Source organism: Natator depressus, chromosome 8 (genome assembly GCF_965152275.1).
Source record: "Natator depressus isolate rNatDep1 chromosome 8, rNatDep2.hap1, whole genome shotgun sequence".
Lineage (NCBI taxonomy): Eukaryota > Metazoa > Chordata > Testudines > Cheloniidae > Natator > Natator depressus.
The window spans coordinates 87454294-87476815 of NC_134241.1; the positions used below are offsets into that span (position 1 = coordinate 87454294).

The window sequence follows — 22522 nt, forward strand, 5'->3', positions numbered from 1 at the left end:
AACGGTCAGGGGAGGGCTCCTAGCATGCGTTTAGGTCGGCTGAAGGCAGACTGCAAGACCCTGAGAAAGAACAGGTAGGAGCTCCCAACGCCGAAGGCTTGTTGGAAGCTCAGGTGTAACGATGGCCCCTGGTGTGTGGGGGTCCTGATCCTCACTGGTTTTGGGGGGTGAAGCTCCTTCTGGTCCCTGGTATGTGGGGGTCCGGACCTTGACTGTATTGTTTGGGGGGGAGCTCCTGGCTCTTGCTGTGCGGGGGTCCGGACCCTGACCGGTGTTTGGGGGCGGGGGGGAGCGCCTGGCCCCCGCTGTGTGAGTGTGCGGGGCGCCTCTCTCTGACTGGTGTGGGGGAGCCGCGGGCTGCAGGCCACCGGCACCAGAGGCCTCCCGCCATGAACAGCCGACCTCACCTCAGCGCCTACCCCCCGTTTCCGGCCCTCTCCACCGGCCAACCGCCTGGGTGCAGGTTGGCCGGCGGTTGCCATGGTTACCGTGTAAACACGCTCGCTCTGGGCTATGCGGAGGAGCGCGCTGGGCCGCTTGGGACCGGAGCTGTATTGAGAGCCGCCCCCTCCCGCCAGCACCATGTCCTCCTCCACCCGGGCCGGCAAGGGCAAGAAGCATAGCGTCGTCGTCAGCGTGTGAGTGCCTCGCCGCAGTGGGCTCAAGAGGACACGGGGCGGGCTGGGGGCCTGCCCTCTCCACAAGCCCTGGCTGCTCAGGCAGCGCTCAGGCTAGCGGTTGTCTCTGCTAATCCTGCCAGGCTAGGCTCCATCCCAGTGCTTTCCGTCTGCACTGAGCATGTGGGGTTTTGTTGGTTACTCTTGGTTACCATCGCCTTAGTTTACAAGATCTCTCTCCTATCTGATCGATGTGGCACGTTTCAAGTGCACCCATCCCTGGAGTCCCTACCTACCAGTAAGCTTTCTTTGCACTTAGCATCTTCCACACAAGGATCCCAGGGCATTTTAGAGCAATGAATGGACTAAGCCTCACTGTAGCCTTGTGAAAGAGGGAAATGGTAGTATCCTAATTTTACAGATAGAGAAACAAAAGCACGGAGATATGATTCACCAAACTCCAGCAGAAAATCTTTGATGGAGTTGAGAACTGTACCTATGTGGTCTGAATCCCAGTCCTACATTTTAATCCAAAGACTGTGCTTCTTGGTCCTTCATTTCTATACCAGTTGCCTTTCACCACACTTAGTCCCATAAATAGACTTTAGCATTTCTTCTATTCTGTTATTTTACAGTTAACATTTGCTTCTGTTTGTGAAGTTGGTATTTTGTAGTGAGCTTTATACTGTTCATTATTTGCTAAATAGTCTATATAAATTTCTTAATCATATTTTGTTTGGTTGAAATAGGACATCAAAGCTGGAGTTAAATATGAAGAGGGCATCTATTTCAGGAACTAGCAGCCAAAAACAAATGAGCTATGTTAGTGGTTTCAGCCCAAGCAGAGTTGGATCATTGAGTCGAAGAAGCATACTGATAGCTTCTGATGGCAAAACTATGGATAAGGGGTCTCTCATAGGGAGTAAGCATACCATTCAGGTAATGAATTTTGCAATACCAAATATTTCTAATTATGTTTGATTGTTAATCTTAAAAGTTGTCTGGAAAGAGGTTTGCGTGGAGTGCAAGGGGAAAAGAGGGCAGTGTGACAGGGTAACTCTGACTCTGAATGTGACAAGGGTAAGCTTTCTAGGAAAAGGGGAAGCTAGTGCAGATATTCCAGAAAGTGAGAAAACCATCTGGAAAGGATGATGATCAATGTTTAAAAAGTGACCCTCAAAGGAACACAGTATCTGTGCCCTTTTTGCTTCTTTGTGATATACTGAGGAAGGCTGAAATTTTTCCCCTCCTTTAATTTTCTAACTTACAAATAGAGTTTCTGCCTTGTCTTCCCTGTTTTTTTCTAGTGACACTTTGGAGGATTTCTTGGAAGTCCAGAGAACTAGTGTAGGAGATTCCCTTGCTCTTAAGGGTTAGGGTTGTTTAATCTTTTACAAAAGATCTTTTATCCCAAAAGGACATCAGTCATATGTGTTAAATTAATTTTTTAAAATAGTGATTAAAATTAATTTCTTTTGCAGGTTCACAGGTTTCACTCTCTTGGCCCTGGGGTACTTCTGATGTCATAAGATACCTAGTTCTCCTTGCCCATGGAATCTTGGGGAAAAACAGGGTAGATGACACCGCCATTTTTGCTAAAATACAAGCAGGATTTCCCCCCCTTAATCTTAGGCATTCATCCATCATAAAGAAAAAGGGAAATATTTCTTCTGTCACCTCTTACGTAGCAAATATTTGCTACATCTAGCATATCTATACTTGCTTGCCTTGATCTGGTTGTAGGCTGTATACAAACAGCTACATGCTCAAGGAAAGCTTGATTCCAGATAAAATAGATGAATGATAACTTTTATAAATTCAGTATGTTATATTTATATCCAACTAAGGTTTTGCATGCAAACCGGGAAAAATTGTGAATCTAGGCTAAAGCATATTACATACATGCATTTCTCTGTTAGTGTAGGGGTCTTACATGGGCCCGATCCATTTCATTAGTCCTGAATGTGTGACTAAGGCGGTGCATAGGACACTGTGCACTGGAATGACTTTTACCCTTAGAGAATGTCAGGTTCCAGTTGTGTTAATATGCCATCTTTCACAAACATTTAAGAATTGTTCTCCTACTTAAACAAACAAGAAGTGGAGAAAACATTCTTTTGAGAGAACTTTTCTTTTTTTTTCGATTTTGTAATAATAATGCTTTGAATTACTATAGAGCTTTTATTCAGTATTGTCAAGACACTTTACAAATTGTAATTGCCTCACAGCTCTCAACGTCGGGAGGTATTATCTCCATTTTATAAATGGGATACTAGGGTAGGGAGATTTAAGTGACTTACAGGGGTACACAATAACTCCTTAAATAGCTAAGGAATAGATATATTTATCGAGCAATGAAATGTACTTTTTCCGTTACTTGCTTGTGTTGATTTGAAAAATCAGCCATTTAGATCAACAGTCTTCTTCTTAAGTTGAAAATAACCTGTGTTTAAATCCATGAGACATGTTGACAGGAGCATTTGTATTGGTTTACCTGACATAGAGAAGAAATTCCAATATAAAGTTTCAAGAAAATTCTGTTTAGAAACTTTACAATAGACTTACAGTATATTTTCTTGCAGAAAAGAGATTTTTGGGGGGGAGGGACTAATAAAATTTAATAAAGCTGCATAATAATTTCATAATATTAGTGCTGTGAACCAGCTAGCCTCTGATTTATACCAGATTTTGCCAGAATTTAGGTTCCCTAGATTTCTTCATCATGTGGGTTATTATAAAGCAGCACAGCCTGAAAAGTCAGCAGTGGTGATCAGGGAGGAGGTGTGCCCCAAGTAGCTGGTGTATGTAGTTTCTCAGCATATTCCTGAAACAGCCTCCACTGGCAGAGTTCCTAAGAAGCTCTTGGGAGAAACTAAAGATGTCCTCTCATGGTTGAACCCCTTGAAGAAGAGTGGCAGTGAGAGGGTAGATGTTGTTTGCAATGTATGCTGGCACAGAGAGGTTCTGTTGCCCCTCCCTATGTTAACTACTATGGTGAATGTTCCTGTACCTTCTAACACTAATAAAGTTAAATGTTGCATAGCTGCATTTGTAGCTCAAACATTTGTCTTTTTCACCAACAGAAGTTGTTCCAATAAGAGATATTACGTCACCCACCTTGCATAGCTACATATCATTTTCATTTTTTTAGAGAACACAATTTTTATTATTGTTATTTAAATATTCAGGTTTTTGATGAGCAAGGGAAGGATGTAACACCCCGTCCACTCTATCGTCCAGAACCAAGTGCCTCGCTACACAGACAAAGCAAAATCTTATCAACCCAGGATTTCTCTGGGGCTACTGGATCTGATTTTCTGTCTTCCTTATCCATGCATCAGACATCTGGAGTTAATGCTAGTCTAGTAGGTCCATTCTCAAGGTATGTTGTTGCATTCCTTGGGTCAAATCCTGGCCCATTCTATACAGGATTCCAGAATGGCGATTATGTAAGCTTCAGAAGTGCTAGTACCAGGAATAATTGGAGCCCTGGGTTCCAGTCCCTGCTCAAGTTATTTTAAGGCCCCTTCCATCTCCTTTCAGAGTAGCAGCCGTATTAGTCTGTATTCACAAAAGAAAAGGAGTACTTGTGGCACCTTAGAGACTAACAAATTTATTTGAGCATAAGCTTACAGCTCACTTCATCGGATGCATTCAGTGGAAAATACAGTGGGGAGATTTATATATATGAAACAATGGGTGTTACCATACACACTCTATGTTTCACGTTCTCTATGTATATAAATCTCCCCACTGTATTTTCCACTGAATGCATCCGATGAAGTGAGCTGTAGCTTATGCTCAAATAAATTTGTTAGTCTCTAAGGTGCCACAAGTACTCCTTTTCTTTTCCATCTGCTTGGCATTTTCTGTCAGGTAACTTAGGTGGCTCCTTGCTCAGCATGCTGGCTTTTGTGGATCCCAGTCTTAGGCACCTAACTCTCCCTATATATTGTATAGGGAGCCTACGTGCTTAATTCAGGGCTGTGGGTTCCACTAAGCGGGAGGCGACCTAAAGTTAGGTGTTACAATGCTGAGGCTCAGTCCGCTTTGTGTATCTAGCGCTCAGTTGCAATTGCAGTATTGCATGAACTTAAGTGTTTGCACTATCATTTTTGTCATTTTAAATTTTGGGACTAATAACCAATATAATGGAATCCGTCTATAATTTCTAAGTCACACCTTCCTTAGCCTATTTTCCTACGCTGCATTATGCTCTTGTATATTTTGAGACACACACCTTTTGAGGAAAAGGAAGTATACTAAAAAAACTGTTATACACAAGTATGTTTTAAAAAAACCTTCATCACAACCACTCCTTACACATAGATTCATTGTTTTTTCATTTTGACTTAACACAATGCGACCAGTGTATATGATTTTCAAGATGTTTTCTTATATATTTCAAAAGAAATTTCAAAGGATTGATAGTGAAAGGTGCTGAAGACTCACCTGACAGTGGTGGGATCATAGCAACACACAGCAGGTATCCAGCACCATTGCTCGCCTTTACGCCTTTTTTTAAAAAGGGGGGGGGCATGGCTCCCTGGCCCCCTCCTGTTCTGGCACCCCTGCTCCACACTTCCCAGCCAGCCTGGCTGCTCTAACAGCACGATCAGCTGTGTGGCCTGGAGAGAGGATGAGGCTGGGGTTCAAGAGGTCAGGATTCTAGTCCCACTTCCCTTCCGTGTCACCGTAGGGCAGTGGGACTAGATGGCTTCTCTGAGTTTCAGCATCCCCAGCTGTGAAATGGCAACAACACACCATGCTTTGAGATCACTGCCTGATGTGTGCTGTGGTGAATGGATCCCAGATGTTATTAAATTCTTCCCCATCATCTTTTCAGTACCATAGGATACTCTCTCAGATGAAGTCTTAATTTATTAACTCTTTTAAACAAATTCATTATTGTCTTTCCAGTGTCTTTCTAGGATTCCTTTTGCAACACAAGCATTTGCTGTATGCACGACCACCATGTAGTGTGACTTGGCTATCCTACTACCAGTACTTTGTTATTTTTGTATTATTTTGAATATTGCCATATCTGGACTCTCACATTTTGTTTCTGTATATTTCTTTGTTATTAAAGGACATATGGAAGCAGCAGTATTTCTAAATCAACCACATCTACAACTGAGTCTATGGCAGATGAAATAGTAGAGCCTGGTTCCAGACGAGACACAGCTATTAGCTTATCTGGTAAAGAAAATGTGTTTCTGTAATTACAGAGATTCATACTGTTGGCTTTGAAGCACAATTCTGGGAGACACTGAAGTCGGTAGAAGTTGAGGGGTGCTGAGCACCCCTTGAGGAGCTCAGTGCACCACAGTGTGTGACTCCAAGTCAACACTATTATTTTTTACAATTAAGTTTTTCTCTTTTGATCTTAGAAAAAAAAATTTCATTTTCACATTATATAATTTGACAGATGTACAGGTGAGGCGAGATGAGATAAAAGAACAACTGACAAAAGAAGACATTGATAAGAGAGTGGATATTTACCTCATGGAGACAGAAACTATCTGGCTATTGGACATGCCAACTGTCATGGTGTCCACTGAATCTGAAGATGCTGAAAAAGTGCAGTATGTATATTCACAATTTCACACACACTTCGGTATCCCAAGCCATAATGCGCTCAATTTCCATTGAGTTCAGAGAGTTGAAAGGGCTCATTGACATACAGGATCAAGGTCTTTACTACCTATATTTCACAACGTGACTTTTGTCTAAATGCCATACCGTACTCACTTCCATCTCTAAACATGACAAGCTAGTCTCCTTTAGGCTGTCTTGCTGACTGAATTTAGACCTTTCACCTACTCGGGCAGGTAAAGCAGTTAGTGAAAAGTAGGGGTGAGTAGTATCCTAGTGACAACAAAACCCATTACTAAAATGAATGTTTTATTTTAAAAAAATCATTTCCCTTTACCCAAGTAAAAAGGCTTTCAAAAACAAATATCAATCTTTAATTATTTACCATCAGTTAGAGCCCCATTATCATGCGAGGAATGGAAGAATATGGGCAGTTTTTATTGCTTAAAATGCATTTATTATGTAGCAGTGCTATGTAAATATAGGAAAAGCAGACTTTTAATTCAACCGTTAAAGGGACACACTCAGATAAACATTATATGGTATTAGTAACACAGGAAACGATGTTTGTTTTCAAAGGAAAAAAAACCACACCTGTAGAAAGGGGAGAATTTAGAGCCCCATCCTGCAAATACTTGCATTTAAAGCAATTATTCACTGTAGTAAATGCTGTGCTTGGTAGTACATTTGTGGAGGATCAGGTTCTAGATAGCTAGAGAGCCTACAGGAGTTAGGTTTTGATACAGAAAAACTGTTCTGGGATTTCTGGTTTATTTACAGCAGTTCAGGTTTACTAAAAAAAACACCTCCCTCTCCCCCAAGTTTGGCAAAAGACTCCGGATGTATGCTTTCCATGTAGCTTTTCAGTCAGTAATTCCTAAACAAATGTATAAACCAACAAACTAGATAGTCCTTACGTTTCCCTGGAGCTGCTGTCTCTTTCTTCCCACTAAAGTAACCCAAACCCTTTTTAAAGTGTAGAGCCTAAATAGGCTCAGCTGCACCTATTTAGCTCCTGCTTTGGCATTTTAGGCTAAATTCACAAAGGTACCAGACTTAGATGCCTAAATCCAAATATAGGCACCTAAGTCCCAGTTTTAGTCTCCCCTGTGATTTACAAACACCAGCTGTTCCCTGTAGGTGCCTAAACAAACTTGGCACCTACATTTTCAGAGTAAACATTTCCTCTGCCTAAATGTCTGCCTCTGGGTATGTGCACTGTTGTCTCAGTGTAGGTGTCCAGGTGCTTATCTCCCACCTCAGCCCCAGAGTGATTCACAAACCAGGGAAGATAGGCTTACCTCTATGCCTGCAGGACCCTACCTGGTAGGCATGCTCAGACACTGCCTGCTAGATTGGGTCCCATTCAAAGTTTGGTCAGAGGAGAAGCAGGTGGTGATAATGCTACCCATCTTATATGTTTTAGCAACCCAATGATTAGAGCACGCACCTCTGATGTGGGAGACCTGGGTTCAACTCCCTCTCTGCCTGATGGGGGAGAAAGAATTTGAAGAGGGATCTCCCACCCCTCAGGAGAGTGCTCTACCCTCTGAACTATGGGATATTCTAATGTGGGGGCTCCCTCAATCTCTCCAGTTGAAGCCAATTCACTGTGGATAAATAATCACAAGAGTTGAACCCAGCTCTCCCACAGCCCAGATGAGTGCTCTAACCACTGGGCTAAAAGTTACAACATGGGTGGTGGCAGCTCTACCACCTTCTCCTCCTCCTGCTGCCACCATTGTGTGTGGAGTTGGGTGCCTGCCTGAGTCATTCTCACAAGAAATACCTTAGGTGCCTAAGCCTCCTGACTCCAGGAGAGGGGTTCCTAGTTGTGAATCACTAGCAGAGCTAGGCGTCTAACACCAGGCACCTACCTCTCTGAGAGGCAGAGGTTCAGCAGGCACACCTCTTGGCGGCTCCCCTTGTAGTATGTTGGTTTTTGTGAATCACAGTCTAAGACACCTATCTCTCCCCAGTCATTTAATAAGGAACCTAAGTGCCTAACTCAGGCTCAGAAAATCACAGGAACAACACTGTGATTCACAAGGTGCCTAAAAGTCCCTTGTGAGTCTAGCCCTTCCTCCCTGGCATGTCTCTCTGAACCTTGGCTAGGAGTTAACCCCCAAAACCAGAGATTCCTGGCCTCTTCATAGGAACTCCACTGGGATGGAGTGTGCCAGGGCTCCCTCTTTGAGCTCTGAAAGCTTGTCACAATGTGTTTGCAGAATTAAGCCATAAGGGCTGGGATCCAGGCTCCCACACATGACTTAGCCTGTGAGCAGCAGTTGGCATATTGAACAGCTTATTGCTGGTAGCCATCTGCTTCTGGTACAGGATACAGGGAGGAGGTAATGCATCCTGGGTCCCTAGTGGGTCTCCATCCCACAACATAAGATCACACCACAGTGTGATCCAAGGAAAGAAGGATGGGAAGCAGCAGGGAATAATATGACTCTGATTTAGTATGTATGCACAGCATACATTGTAGGTTGATTGGGGGTAGAGGGTGACCAAACTGTTGGTAGATTCAGGCTTAGTATAATCCACTTCTGCCTTTTCAGTATTAAAACTGAAAGAACTAAAAAAAGACATTTCCTCTTCACTATTTCTGCAGTTATTAGAGACTAGACAATATAGATTAATCACTTTCACTTTTGTATTTAGGAGCATCTAGTTAGTTTCACTCTGTAGTAGAGATGGGCCAGAGCTACAAATTTCAGAACTGTATCTGAATTTCCCCAAAGTTCAAGGATGTTTGGATCTAATGTTTTGGCTCAGGCCCATCTCTATAATACTTTTCTGACCTAAACAATGTGGCAAAGTTGGGGTAGCAACCACTGCAAGGGAGTATTTGGAGCCAAACAAAACCTTTTTCATTGAAAGAGACAGAAGCAGTAGACCTTAGTTGAAAACACCATGTCCTGTTCAATGTGTTATTTTTAATATCGATAGATTTGGGTTTTTTTAACATGTATGTAATTTTTCAAAGGGAACAGAACAAGGATTATATTGAGCTTTGTAAAAATAGAGTTGGTAATGATCGCTTTGTGGAAAGGATGATGCAAACTCTTAATGGAGCACCAAAGAATAAAGAAGTACAATGTGACAAAATCCTCATGGAGGATAAAGGTAAATTATCATTCAAAAAAGTGATAAATATAGCAAATGATGCTTAAGAGCCCTTTCCCATTAAACATTTTGTACCTTTGCTAATTGTTATAGTGGCTTATTAGTGATTAAACTTAGATTATTCATTACTTTTTAAACTTATTCAGGACAACACTAAAATTAAAGAAAGACTATGCGACTTGGTTGAGGCTACTTTTGTGCAGGTGTATAAGCAGGCTAACAAAGAGTTCAGGAAGTAGACCTGGGTTTTCCTGTCCTGCCAAAATGTTTGTGATTTCAATAATTTTTCCTGCCCCAAATTGGGATGAAAAGTTAAAGTCTCAAATTTTTGCATTCTGAAAATCTGAAAAGAAAATTTGGTTTGGGACCATCAAAATGTTTCAAACTGGAAAACTGGAATTTTTTGTTTAGAAAATGTCAAAATGGAATGTTTTGATACTTCCTAAACCTCACAAATATTCTTTGCAATGAGAAATTTCTCAATTTCTCTCTCCTGCAGAAAGTTTCAGTTCAGACAAATAAGTATTTTTTCCATAAAAATGTTTTGTCAAAAAATTCCTGAGCAGCTCTATCAGGGATTCCTTTTCTTGCTTGTACACCCACGCAGCAGGCAGCCAGAATGTCAGTGTTTGCATTTCTTGAGCATAAGATGCAGGTAAGGTAGAGTGGCCTGAAGGAGTCTGCATCCCAACAGAGATGTGGCAGCAGGGGATGGGATGGCGGCATCAGCAGGGCCCCTGCCTCACTTCTGCACCTCCTACTCCTACCATGTAGAAACTGGTCCAGGGAGCAGCACATTCTGCATCCATTGAAAGGATATAGTAGTTGATCCTTCAAAGAGCTCTCCCCCTTTGTAATCTGTCCGTCTCAGCACCACAGAGGCAGAGTACCTCTGGAAAGGGAAAACTTTATCCAAAACTCAAACTAAACATCTTTCTGAGATTTGAAAATGCTGTTCCTTTTTTGTCCTTAACTTTTCCAGTGGCTCTGGTTTCAGCTCTAGGTGAAGATAGCACAGTATAGTAGCATTGAAGAAGCTCTTTCCCGGGATTTCAAATCTCCGTCAAACCAGGAAGTCCTGGCAAACAGGAGAAGACTGTCTTACAAGACTTCTGCCTCAGTTTTCTAGACAAATTTGGACAAGTATGCAGGCTCTTAGATGTTTATCCAAATTTCAGCACCTACTTTTGACATTTTCTTTATGAAGAAGGCAAAAGAATGGCTGTGGGGAATGGTGTTCTAAATCTTATTTCTTTGATTTATTTATGGCATATAAACTAAATATAAAAGGATAGTATTGTAGAAAAAGTAGAGAGGACATATAAATGTTCACATATATGTGTATAGATTAGATACAGAAATGAACTGGGAGTATATTTTCCACATTATATGCATCTGTAATTCTGATTATTCTACATTCCAATTAGTTGATGTTTTGCAAAGTTGAATACATAAAGACTTATGGGTATATACATACTAAGTATTATTAGTGTTTTTTAATAAGAGATGGACACAAACACTGATGGGAGACCCTACACACAGACGACGTTAATACACCCATGACAGCCCCACAGTTGATATTGTTGCAAACTTGTCTGACACTTTTCAGAGTAGCAGCTGTGTTAGTCTGTATCCGCAAAAAGAAAAGCACCTTAGAGACTAACAAATTTATTTGAGCATACAAGTACTCCTTTTTTTTGTCTGACAGTGTTTCTGTACCAGTTTACTGAAGAGATTTGGCATTTCCTATAAAAAGTCTAACATTTCCCTCAGTTTTAGTCCTTTACAGTAAATGTTTAGAAGCACAATAGAGTAGAAACTCAGAGTTATGAGCACCTCAGGAATGGAGGTTGTTCATAACTCTGAAATGTTCGTAACTCTGAACAAAACGTTATGGTTGTTCTTTCAAAAGTTTACAACTGAACACTGACTTAATACAGCTTTGAAAGTTTACTATGCAGAAGAAAAATGCTGCTTTCCCTTTATTTTTTAGTAGTTTATGTTTAACACAGTACTGTACTATATTTGCTTTTTTTTTTGTCTCTGCTGCTGCCTGACTGCGTATTTCTGGTTCCAAATGAGGTTTGTGGTTGACTGGTCAGTTCGTAACTGAGATTCTGCTGTGCTATGATATTGTGTAATTCATTTTTAGGGATAATGGCCACTTCTTGGGACTTGTATGATTCCTTTAATGCCTTGGAAACAACGCTTACACCTTCAGTAACTGAAAGAAGTAGCAGACCAACAAGTTTGACTAGCAGTAAATCTAACGTGACCAAAGACCGTGAACGAACCATGTCTACTACTTCTACAGATAGAGGTAACTTTTCGTTCTAGGTTTAAATTTCTACAGTGTTTTTCTCCTTATAAAGCTGTGATTATCTGTATTTTCATAAAAATTATACTGAGAGCATGTTCAAACTGCACAATTTAGCATTCAAAATTAAAGTAAAAAATAACAGGGTTAAGGTGGCATGCAGAACCTTCACTCTGTCCCCTTGTGTGTAAGTACTATGATAGTGTTTTATTACATGGTCACCACCACACCTAAAAAATACAATATTATTTTACACTTTTCTCTGCAACCTTAGCTACGCATTGTAGAATCATATACTTCAAGATGGTACACGTGGGCATGGGCAAACAGGGTCACATACTATTTCTCAGATAATACTGTACAATTTTTATAACCCTCGGCAATTATTGACCATCAACCTCTATGCTCGCTTTTACCAGACATAAAGGCTATAATGTATATTACAAGAAATAGGCTGCAGTCTTGCAGCTCATCCAGGTCCTCAGTTAACAAAACAAACACAACCAGACTGGACAGCATTTGTCCTTCCCTTGAGTCTTGGACATTCATCAAAGCCTTCTAACCATTTTTCCCGCCAGCTGAGACCCAGATAGGACTCTCTTAGAAGCCTGTCACCGCTGTTCCTTTAATCAACCAGAGATGTTGCTACTGAATGATGTGAAACACTCTCCTCTGTGGGGTTTGCTCAGTATGCTGCCTCCAAAGCACTCTGAGCCCATCTCCCCTTCATGGCCGGCTGTGGCTTTGCAGGCTGAATCATAAGACTGTCACCTTATTTAAAGGGACACGTCTCAGAATAAAAACAATAGCTGTCAAATCAAATTTCCTTTATTAGAGTATTAATATTACCTTAGAATATTAAAACTGGAAAACAAACTAAAAAAAAAAAATCTAATGTACTTTCCACCATGTATGCAGTTTACTTTTTGCTCATCACTCAGTATGGAAAATGGAAATGGAGAGTCACCTTCACTTGTATTTATGGTCATATCATAATTGGTTTTACGTCCTCCATGTTGCAATATTTGAGTTGCAAACACTGAGGGGGAATAGTTAAATATGAACAAAAAAAACCAGTTTCTTTTTAAAACGTGGGAAAAAATCTTAAAGTTAGTTTGTTTTTCTCTTTTAAACAAAAATGCCACCCACCCACATCAGCGGGTGGGGGAAACTGATGGGGCCAGCGGGGCAAGGGGGATGGCCCCAGTAGCAAGAGAGGGAGAGATTCGCCAAGGGATAACAGGTAGTTCCTTCCCTTTGGGACTCTCTAGCACCCATTGGCTGGGGCGGGGGAGGGGGCTGATTGGCCAGCATTCCCCAGCTCCCAGGAGTTAGCCTGGTGCAGGAGCCATGTAGAGCCTCTTTTGGCTCCATTCCAGAAGCCCACCCTATCCACCCAAACTAGGAATGGGAACCTAGCCTGACAGAGGCTGCTAGTCTATCCCATCACCTGTTTAACTTATATATCCTAAATAAGAACTAAGTTCTGCCCTTTGGATACATCCCATTACCTGGGATGCACACAGATACTAGGGCAGAACTTAGCCCTAAGAGATTGTAGTATAGACACTTTATAATACACTATTACTTGACAGAGTTTTGGCAATACAAAGAAAACAAAACTAAAGAACTTAAAAAAAGCTAATAGTGGAGGTATTTATTGATCATTTCAAGATTTTCTGTTGGGTTTTTTTTCTGGCTTTTGCCTGCTAAATGTATTGGATTATCCTACTAAACCTGCCTTTTTTAATATTATGTTGGTTTTCCAGAGAGCATAACCTCAAGTTCTATAATCGATTTGGAAAGTGTTATTCTTGCCAGAATCCACAAAGAAGAGGAAGACCATTCTGAAGCTATATTAAAATCAGAAAAATTTCAGCAGGATTTATTTTTTATGGAAAGGGTTCTAATGGAGAATGTTTTTCAGCCCAAACTTGCAGCTTATCGGCAACTTCCTGTTCTTATAGGTATATTTCTCATCAGTTAAGTCATTCTCAATATGAAGGAGCCTGTTTTGCATGCTAAGAAATATACCAAGTAAAAATGCCCCTACTCTGAAGTCTTGACAGAGGAATCAGTTCTGTTAAATAAAGACAAAGGTCGGGGAAGGATTTGCAAAACCCAAACTGGGGTTGTTCAGTATTATGCTCCATTTTACCAACACCCCCAAAAATATACATGGAGCTTTGTGGAAGGTTTGGATAAATGGTTCTTGAGCTGGCTCATCTCCACTATTAACAGCAGTAAACTGAGACCGGTTTCCACAGTGTTTGTCAAACTAGTTTTTACATTGTATCTTGAGCTTCCAGAAACAATATGGTTTCATGGACAGAGCACTGGACTGGGACTCAAAAGACTTGGGATCTGTTCCTGGCTCTCCCACTAACCTGCTGGGTGACCGCAGGCAAATCACTTCCCCAGCCTGTGCCTTGGCTTATCCCCATTTGATAGATGGGAACAATGATACTGACCTCCTCTGTAAAGCACTTTGAGATCTACTGCTGAAAAGTGCTAGATATGATTGTTTAGTATGTTTTCTTGGTAGTACAGCTGTTCACTAGAATACACAGTCTTTCAGCTCAGCTCTGAGTAAAATTCAGGCCAGACTGGTAGTAAAAGTTTAATCAACTGATGGCTGTTCAGTTCCTTTGAAAAATGAGAAGGTGGATTCACTGCAGATCATAAGTGGCACTTATTGTACTATTGTTGGCAATCTCAATAAAGAAGCCAACAACCTGTCTTTCCCTCTCTGTCTGGTGGGAGAGACTGAACTACCATTTTACCCCTTAGGGGAAATCCAGTTAAAAACGGGATTAAAAACATATGAAGTGAGGAAGTTCACATGGCCATGGCCTATATTACACCTGTTCACCAGACAGAGGGCTTCAAGCTTCCCAGGCTGTCAATCCAACACTGACCACAAGCAATTCATTCAAATTTTTAGGGAGGAGAGGGGGAAAACCCACCGCTACACACACCCTGCATTTTAAAGGGCCCAGAAGAGCTTGCAGACTTAGCTTTTGCCCCACTTATCCCCACGTCAGAAATTTCAAATCTTGCATCCTCTAATGGCGTAAATCCCGGAGTGGTATTTGCTCTTGTTTGATGCTTTAAAAATCAGGGAAGTAGATAAGGGAAAGATTTTCAAAAGCTCAGATGGGAGTTAGGTGCCCAGTTCCTATTTGAAAGTCTACAGTGGATCCATATTACTTCACAAGAATGACTTGACATCTCTTCCAGATTCGCAAATTTTGTTAACTGGCAACTAAGGAAAAAAACCCTAACAAATTAAATATAAATATACTTTGCACATTTATATTGACCAATGCAATTTCACTGTAATTATAACATTTCAGAGTAACCATTAAATGTGCTATGGCGACAATTTTCAAACCTGGATCCATAAAATTGGCATCAAAGTTGAAAAATTTACTACTTAGATTAATCACTAAATAGGAGGAAACTTTCCTTGGGGGATAGGTTATGCTATAACTACCTCCTGCCGGGTTCTTGAACCCTCCTATGAAACATCCAGTACTGGACACTGTTGGTGATGGGACATTGGACTGTCTGGATCGCTGGTCTGTTCCAGAATGCTAGTTCCCATGATCCTACAAAAATGTTGGCCAAATTTTGAAAAAGTCATGAAATCTTAGTTCTCTGAATCTTCATTGCAGTGCTCTGCTATGAAAACTTTGCTGAGAAGTGGGATGAGATCATTGTGTTTCTGGTCAGAATTAGCAGGATTGCAGATTAGTGGAGTACTACTATGATTCTACTGTATTTGTTGCACTTTAGAACCAGTTCTTACATCTGATGCTGGCAAAGAGGAAGCAGAAACAGAGGAAGCAGAAGAGGAGGAGCAGGAGGAAGGAGCAGGGGAGGAAGAGGAAGAGGAGGAAGAGCAAAAGGAAACAGCAGTTAGTTCATCAATTTTGTTAGATCTGAGTGAAGCACCAGAAGAAATCTTACCACCCAGTCTGGAACGACTGTGGTCCTATACATGTGAATCGACTAATGGCCACAGTGTGAGCAGCATGGCTTGGAACAAGCTAAACCCAGTGAGTTACCAAATTTATTCTTCTAAACTTTTTTCTAGAATTGGGTGGGTGATTGTCAAGGTAAAATACTAGCTCGGGTTTGATACAGCCTGCTGGAGCAGGGTTTCAGATGCTGGATAGATGTGTGACAGGGAGGGATTCATCCCTGAGGTCAGACAGGTGGTGGTTGCTTCCTGCAGTCTGTATCTTCCTCTGCCTTTGCTGACTTAGCCGCATTGATCCACTCTTTCATGACCTTCAGGACAGATAATTGCACCTCACCATTTCTAAGAATGAGCAAATCTACCTTGAGAGATCTTCAGATGGTTCAGTATGCAGCATCTTACCTTCTCAGCAGCACTGGTCTCAAAGAGCACTTGACCAGGATGTTCAGATAACTACACGCTTATAGAATTCTGGGTCAAATTCAAAATCTCAGTACTAATCTTTAAGACCATTCATGGCATTGATCCAAGATAGTGTAGAGACCACCTCTTGCTCTGTGACAATGATCTCCCTAGACCGCTGCATTTCTCAGGAATGAGGACACCAACAACCTTGAGAGTAAGACTCATGAGAATGGCAGGCACAGCTTTCACAGCAGCTCGTACAAGATTGTAGAACTCACTTCCTGTGGAGGTCAGAATGACCTCAGAGCTCTTTAGTGTCAGAGCAGTATACATCTCATTTCTTTGATTTAGCTTTCCCAAGGTGACAACAAAAATAACCATGTAGGGGAAGAAGGTAAAAATGGGGGAGGAGGAATATAAAGACAATCAGACTACCTCAGGGGAAAAAGGGAGGAAATATGGCCACGTATAAGATCTTTGGGCCAGATCTTCAGATGTAAATTGGTATAAATCTGTTGGCCTGTTGGATACTGATCCATATGTTCATATTGACTAGCCACAAACTAAGAATTATAAGACCATTAAGATGCTTATTTTCAAAATGCTTATTTCACAAAAAAACGGTTGTTTTATGTAGAAAAATACAATTTAAAGGAGTTGAAGAGTAAGGTCCTTGCTTGTTACTTATAAACCCCAAGGTGTAAAGAGCAGTGGCAATCATAAAAATATTATTTGTCTTCCCTCCTCAAAATATTAAACCCTGGAAACATTTACCATATTGTATCAAATACTGCACATTAAAATATGTTTATAAAACACTTTGTATACACCTATATAAAATGGACAGATTTTTATAGGGGCCTCCCTTTTTTTTTGGGCACAATTTGTGCTCACTAAAATTGCACTTGCAATTAATTTTCACTCATGCATAGTGAGTAGTGCTTACACTTACTGCATTAGGATCTGACTCTAAATCTTATTTACTGTAATTACCTTACTTTGCTTATATGACTACATTACTGAGGCTGTGTACTTTGTACTGGGTACTAAGTTATCTAAGTAGAAGGATTTGCACACTTAACTGCTGGCAGAAAGCTGCCACTTAAAATTCTAGCTTTAAATTTCTGCTTTAATTGAAGTATATCCACCAATCTGTACTTTTGGATTTTAGGATCTTTTGGCTGTTGGTTATGGGCAATTTGGTTTTCAAGAACAGAAGAAAGGCTTGGCTTGCTGCTGGTCACTCAAGAACCCTATGGTAACACAAGTAGAGCTAAAGCACAATTTATTTTAGTTCTTGTTACTTTAAGACTTTTTTTGCTGTAATAATTTTTTATGGTTTAATAGCAGATCATTGAGTTTCCCTTTGCTTGAGAAAGCAAGACATATAGCAGTAATGTTATTTTGTTAGCACAGACTAAACCCCTTCTGGAAAATGGATAATAATTAACAATTCTTATTTTTAAAATGTCTAAACTACCTTACTGCTCGTGAAAAATGCTAGAAAACACTGGAGACTAAAGATCTCCTCTTATTCACAGGACAGTTACAGCAAAGGGAACAAGGGTACTGAACACTTGCTCCACAATAGCCTGCCAATGTGCCTCAGATTTGACCTGGAGGAAGTATCTATAGAAAGTAGTCTCTGTGCCCGTTCACCCTCTGTACTGTGGTTTTGTAATATGGACATCGGTCCACAGGGAATTGAACTCATGTCACAAAGACCATAAAACAGCTGGTTAGAACAGTCAGTTTAAACCAACTTAGGCTATGTCTACACTGCACTTTCGTCATTAATTGACAAAGGACATACGTTTTAACAACAAACTGCCAGTGTGAACAGCGCTTTGTTGACAGGAGACACTCTCCCACCGACGAAGCTACCCCCTCATTGGGATTGGTTTTATTTTGTCATAAGAAGAGCTCTTTCCTGGCGACAAAGAGAGGCTACTCTGTGTGCCTTACAGTGACAAGGCTTTAGCAGCACGTGCTTCTGTAAGCTGCGCAGTATAGACATAGCCTTAGACTGGGCAACCTAAGAATGAAAAGCTCTGTATTCCGTTTCCAATCCCCTAGCCAAGATTATGAATTAATCAGTTCAGCTATTACCTGGATTAGATCCAGGTGTGCAGTTCCTCCTATAAAGATTTTTATACAGTGGGGAAAGCTCTTTTAAGCATTTCAAATATAAAAACAAATTTATTTACCGTGCATTTGTTTTCCCATAATCTTCCTACAGTTGCAAATTGAGGATATTTGTATTTTAAATTTAGGGTTTCCCCTTCCCAGTCCATCTTCCTGTCTGCAATAAATTTTGCGCTGTATGGAAAAAAGTAGATATTTTAAATTTAAACATCTGCAGAATGTAACTTGTCATGATATTTTCAATAAACAGCAGATTTCAAAGATAACATTTAAAAAGTTGATGTTTCTATGAGAATAGTGAGCCTTGCCAAAATAAATTTTTGAATTAAAAAAAATGAAAATGAGGGTTTTCTTTTAATATAGAATAATTTTCACTCAAAAATGTGAAAACTATCAATTTTTCACAAAATCAAATTTTCTGAAATCAAAACAAAATGCAGAAACCTCATTCTGAAGTTTTCCAGCTTCACTGTAAATATTTCACACAGCCCTAGCCATGATGCAGATTTCCATGGAAACACTTTGTAATGTCACCAACTCAAATTTGAGTTCATTACCAAATCAAGTAAAAAAGACAATAACCTATCAGGGAAAATGCAATTATTCAGATACATCTGGGATGAGAGTAAAAAACAGACAATAACTGGGTAGGCAGCTGGATATTTCTGTGACTCTCTCTTTTTTCAATTTTGCTCCAATCTGATGCGTTCCCTTTTCAATAAGTGAAAGAGATGTGCTTAGATGTGTCTGGGTTCTTCTCAGCACTGCCACTTGTGCGCATCTGCTGTGTGACCTTGGACAAGTAACTTCATCTCTCTGTATCTGAATTTCCCCATGTGTTAAATCAGGATGTAGGGCTTGTCTACATTGCCCCACACTTCGGATTATGGGGGTGTGAAGAGCAGAGCGCACCAAAGTGCTGCACTGTAATGCCCTTGTGTGGACACTGTGGGTGTGAACCAAAACGTTCCTAGTTTGTGATTGAAGAGGACTATGTTAACAGGTCTACATTAATGCAAATTAGGAACTTTTTAGTTTGCACCTGGAGTGTCCACGCTGGGGAACTATAGTGCAGCATTTTGGTGTACACTCACACCCCATAGTCCAGACTGCAAGTCAGTATAGATATAGCCAAACTTCCCTTTTTAATGTCATTTGAGATCTAGGGTTGGAAAGTGTTGTATAAGAGCACTGTATTTTTATTATTATTGTATTATTTTCTTTAAAAGCTATGCTATTTCTTATACACTCATCCATTTCTGCAAGCTTTTATATGACTAAAAGTTTGCAGGATCGGGACCTCAGGGTCTTATTTCTCATTTCAGTATGTAATTGCTAGACAGTTCCTGGAAGAGAGGTTCTAAGATCTAGTAAGCTTTTATACTTACATCTTTAGGGCCAACTCTTGCTTGCACACAAATATTATTGACTTCAGTGAGACTACCTTTGAGTGAGATGAGTAAGATATGACCCTAAGTGTAGTAAGCTGGGCAGTGGAACTAAAAAAGGTGAAATGCCTGTAAAAATCAGATCTATCTGTTAGAATGCAATAAAATTTGTATTGAAATGAATTGTTACATTCATTTACTATTCCTATAACATTTAATTTTCACTTCAAATGCAGTAGGATCCCAATTATCTGAACCCCCAAGATCCAAATTGCACTATATAATGACCTGCCCCTATGTGTCTGTGACTGTTAGCTCCTTTACAACTGACTCTGATTATATAGACAAATTTGAAGTCACCCAAACTGTTGAGATAATTGCATCACACTAGATGGTTTTGTAAAGGTCTAAAATGATTTGGCTCAATATTTGTTTTACATTTTTGATTCTTGAAAATCTAATTTTTTAAACACACAGTAAAAATGAATACTCACAATCAAATTTAAACAATGGTGGTGCTTCTATAAACATTACTCAGGCTAAAGCCAAGGTGTTATTCCTGAGTTAAGGAGTACAGAATAAGCCTCTAACTGGTACCCTCCTTCCCTCTAACAGTTTAGATGTTCTATCACATCAGTATTTATGGTACCATGAAATTAACACAATACAGATCAACAATAATCAAGTTATTTCCATCTCTGCATTAGCTGAGTGCATAAGCATCAGAATTAAGAGCTGACATGTATTGAAACAGACTTATTTTCAGACGAGTACCCTGATGACAATGGTTAAATTCAATGGCTTCCGCAGAGTTGTATCTTCTTACAAGGGCTAAATTTGGTCCATGTAGGCAATGCAATTCTTTAGCTGCAGTCTATAAACGGTACATTGCATGAACATAGCACTTCAGCTTAGACTACCTAAATTACCTTACATTACAGTTTACCACCAACTAAACTTCTGCTGATTAGAAAAACACATGAATAAAAAGCAGAGAAGATTAGATTTTAAATTGTGAGATGTACAAAAATTAGAAGTGGTGGTCTGCTTTTTTTCACGTCAGGTTTAGGTTGTAGTGGGGATCTGGATCCCATCCCACTTTATCCAACCCTCCAAAGTTCAGGGAAATTGTTGTCATTTACATGGTTCAGTTTAAACCCACCTCTAATTCAATTTACAATACAAAAGTCACATTTCTGCACAGCGCTCCTTTCAAATTTGACAACTGTAGCAGGAGATAGTAGTCTCAGTTATTTAGAATATAGTCTTAAAGTTGAACCTGGTAAAGCATTTGTAGGTTTAGAAAAATAGTGGGTAATCTAGCAATTAACTAATACTCAGAAGAATGAAATAAATGTGCTGTTTTCTTCTGTTCAGTGGCCAGAGCGTATTTATCAATGTGATCATGGTGTTACTGCATTGGATTTCTCTCTGGCAAACCCAAACCTTTTAGCAGTTGGAATGTACAGTGGCACAGTAGCCATCTATAATGTACAGACCCGTAATACCACAGCACTTTTGGACAGCAGGTAAGATTACAAACTCCCCACCTTGTTGTACTTCTTTCATGTCTTGTTAGTTGTGGACATTCCATTCCATTGCTAAAATTTAAATAAACGAGTGAACAGTAGTGTTCTTGAAAAAATGGATTCAGTGAATGCAGGGAAGTGCTGGATAATTCCCCCCTTCCCAGCTTTGCTAATGTCTCTCAATTCTGATTTGAAACATTTACACTGTGCCCTACAATCCTGGGACTTACTTGAAAAGAAACTGTCAGGCATGAAGACTTTGATATGTATAAATGTCCATGAAAGTCTAGATTAGGCCAACCATGAAGTAGCGCCAGTACAACGATTCGGATACCTAAAGAAAAGTGCTTGAGTCCTTTAAACATTATTCTATAATTAAATATGTAAAAATATTTTCTAAAATGTACTTTTAAAACAATAGATACAGGTCTTAACACTGACTTTTCATAGAATCATAGAAGATTAGGGTTGGAAGAGACCTCAGGAGGTCATCTAGTCCAATCCCCTGCTCAAAGCAGGACCAACCCCAACTAAATCATCCCAGCGAGGGCTTTGTCAAGCCAGGCCTTAGAGGTTTTTAAGGATGGAGATTCCACCACCTCCACAGGTAACCCATTCCAGTGCCTCAACACCCTTCTAGTGAAAAAGTTTTTCCTAGTATCCAACCTAGTCCTCCCCCACCTCCCATGAAAATTAAAATAACCAATTAACACATGTCCACACTCCAGAGTGTTTGTTCCTAAGTTATGTACACACCATTTTTTTTTTGCTTATGTAGTAACTTTTTCAAAATGCATTCTCCCTTATTTCTGTTAACTTATAGCTCTGTTTGTGCGTTCCTTTATTTCAGTGAATCTTTTGATAAGCATATAGGTCCTGTGTGGCAGCTGAAGTGGATCGAACAGGACAGGGGCACAACGGGAGATGACAAAGGAGAGATATTAATCTCTATCTCAGCAGATGGCAGAATAACCAAGTGGCTTATACGCAAAGGACTAGGCTGCACCGGTGAGCATATTCTCTCAGGACTTTCTACACTGGGCTATTGCACAATACCTTATTCCAGGCAATTTCCCTGTGTAAACAGCCCGTAGATAAAACATTTCAGAATTGTTAAATATCTGAAGTACTTATGAGTTATTCAGAATGTTCTAATACGTCACTATCTCTTTCATGTAAAATTCATATTCCATGTACTCTCTATTTGCATAGATCTGATGAAACTGAAGCGAACCGCAAGTGAAAGGAAAAAACTAACCGGTGAAAAAGAAAAGAAAAGTGAAGCTCTGATATCTCGACAGGCACCTGGAATGTGCTTTGACTTTCATCCAAGGGTAGGCTCAGGAAATCCATTGTGATTATTAATGTTTCAAATTCAGTTGGCTGACATTTTATCTATCAGAACAAAA

General features: G+C 40.2%; 1 protein-coding gene across 3 annotated transcripts in view; it reads left to right on the forward strand.

The window, feature by feature from the left end:
* Nucleotides 1-473: 473 nt before the first annotated feature.
* Nucleotides 474-22522, forward strand: part of DNAI4 (dynein axonemal intermediate chain 4) — a 31633-nt gene continuing 9584 nt past the window's right edge. For 2 of the 3 annotated variants that reach the window (XM_074962279.1, XM_074962278.1), the window contains exons 1-13: nt 475-638; nt 1367-1556; nt 3806-3999; nt 5707-5816; nt 6046-6202; nt 9205-9344; nt 11497-11664; nt 13431-13628; nt 15460-15722; nt 17223-17309; nt 20962-21113; nt 21964-22121; nt 22326-22447. In XM_074962279.1, the coding sequence (XP_074818380.1) occupies nt 583-638; nt 1367-1556; nt 3806-3999; nt 5707-5816; nt 6046-6202; nt 9205-9344; nt 11497-11664; nt 13431-13628; nt 15460-15722; nt 17223-17309; nt 20962-21113; nt 21964-22121; nt 22326-22447 (1995 nt within the window). In that variant the 5' untranslated portion in view covers nt 475-582. Of the gene's footprint in view, nt 639-1366; nt 1557-3805; nt 4000-5706; nt 5817-6045; nt 6203-9204; nt 9345-11496; nt 11665-13430; nt 13629-15459; nt 15723-17222; nt 17310-20961; nt 21114-21963; nt 22122-22325; nt 22448-22522 lie in introns of all 3 variants that reach the window. The other variant, XM_074962277.1, reaches the window with a different exon arrangement.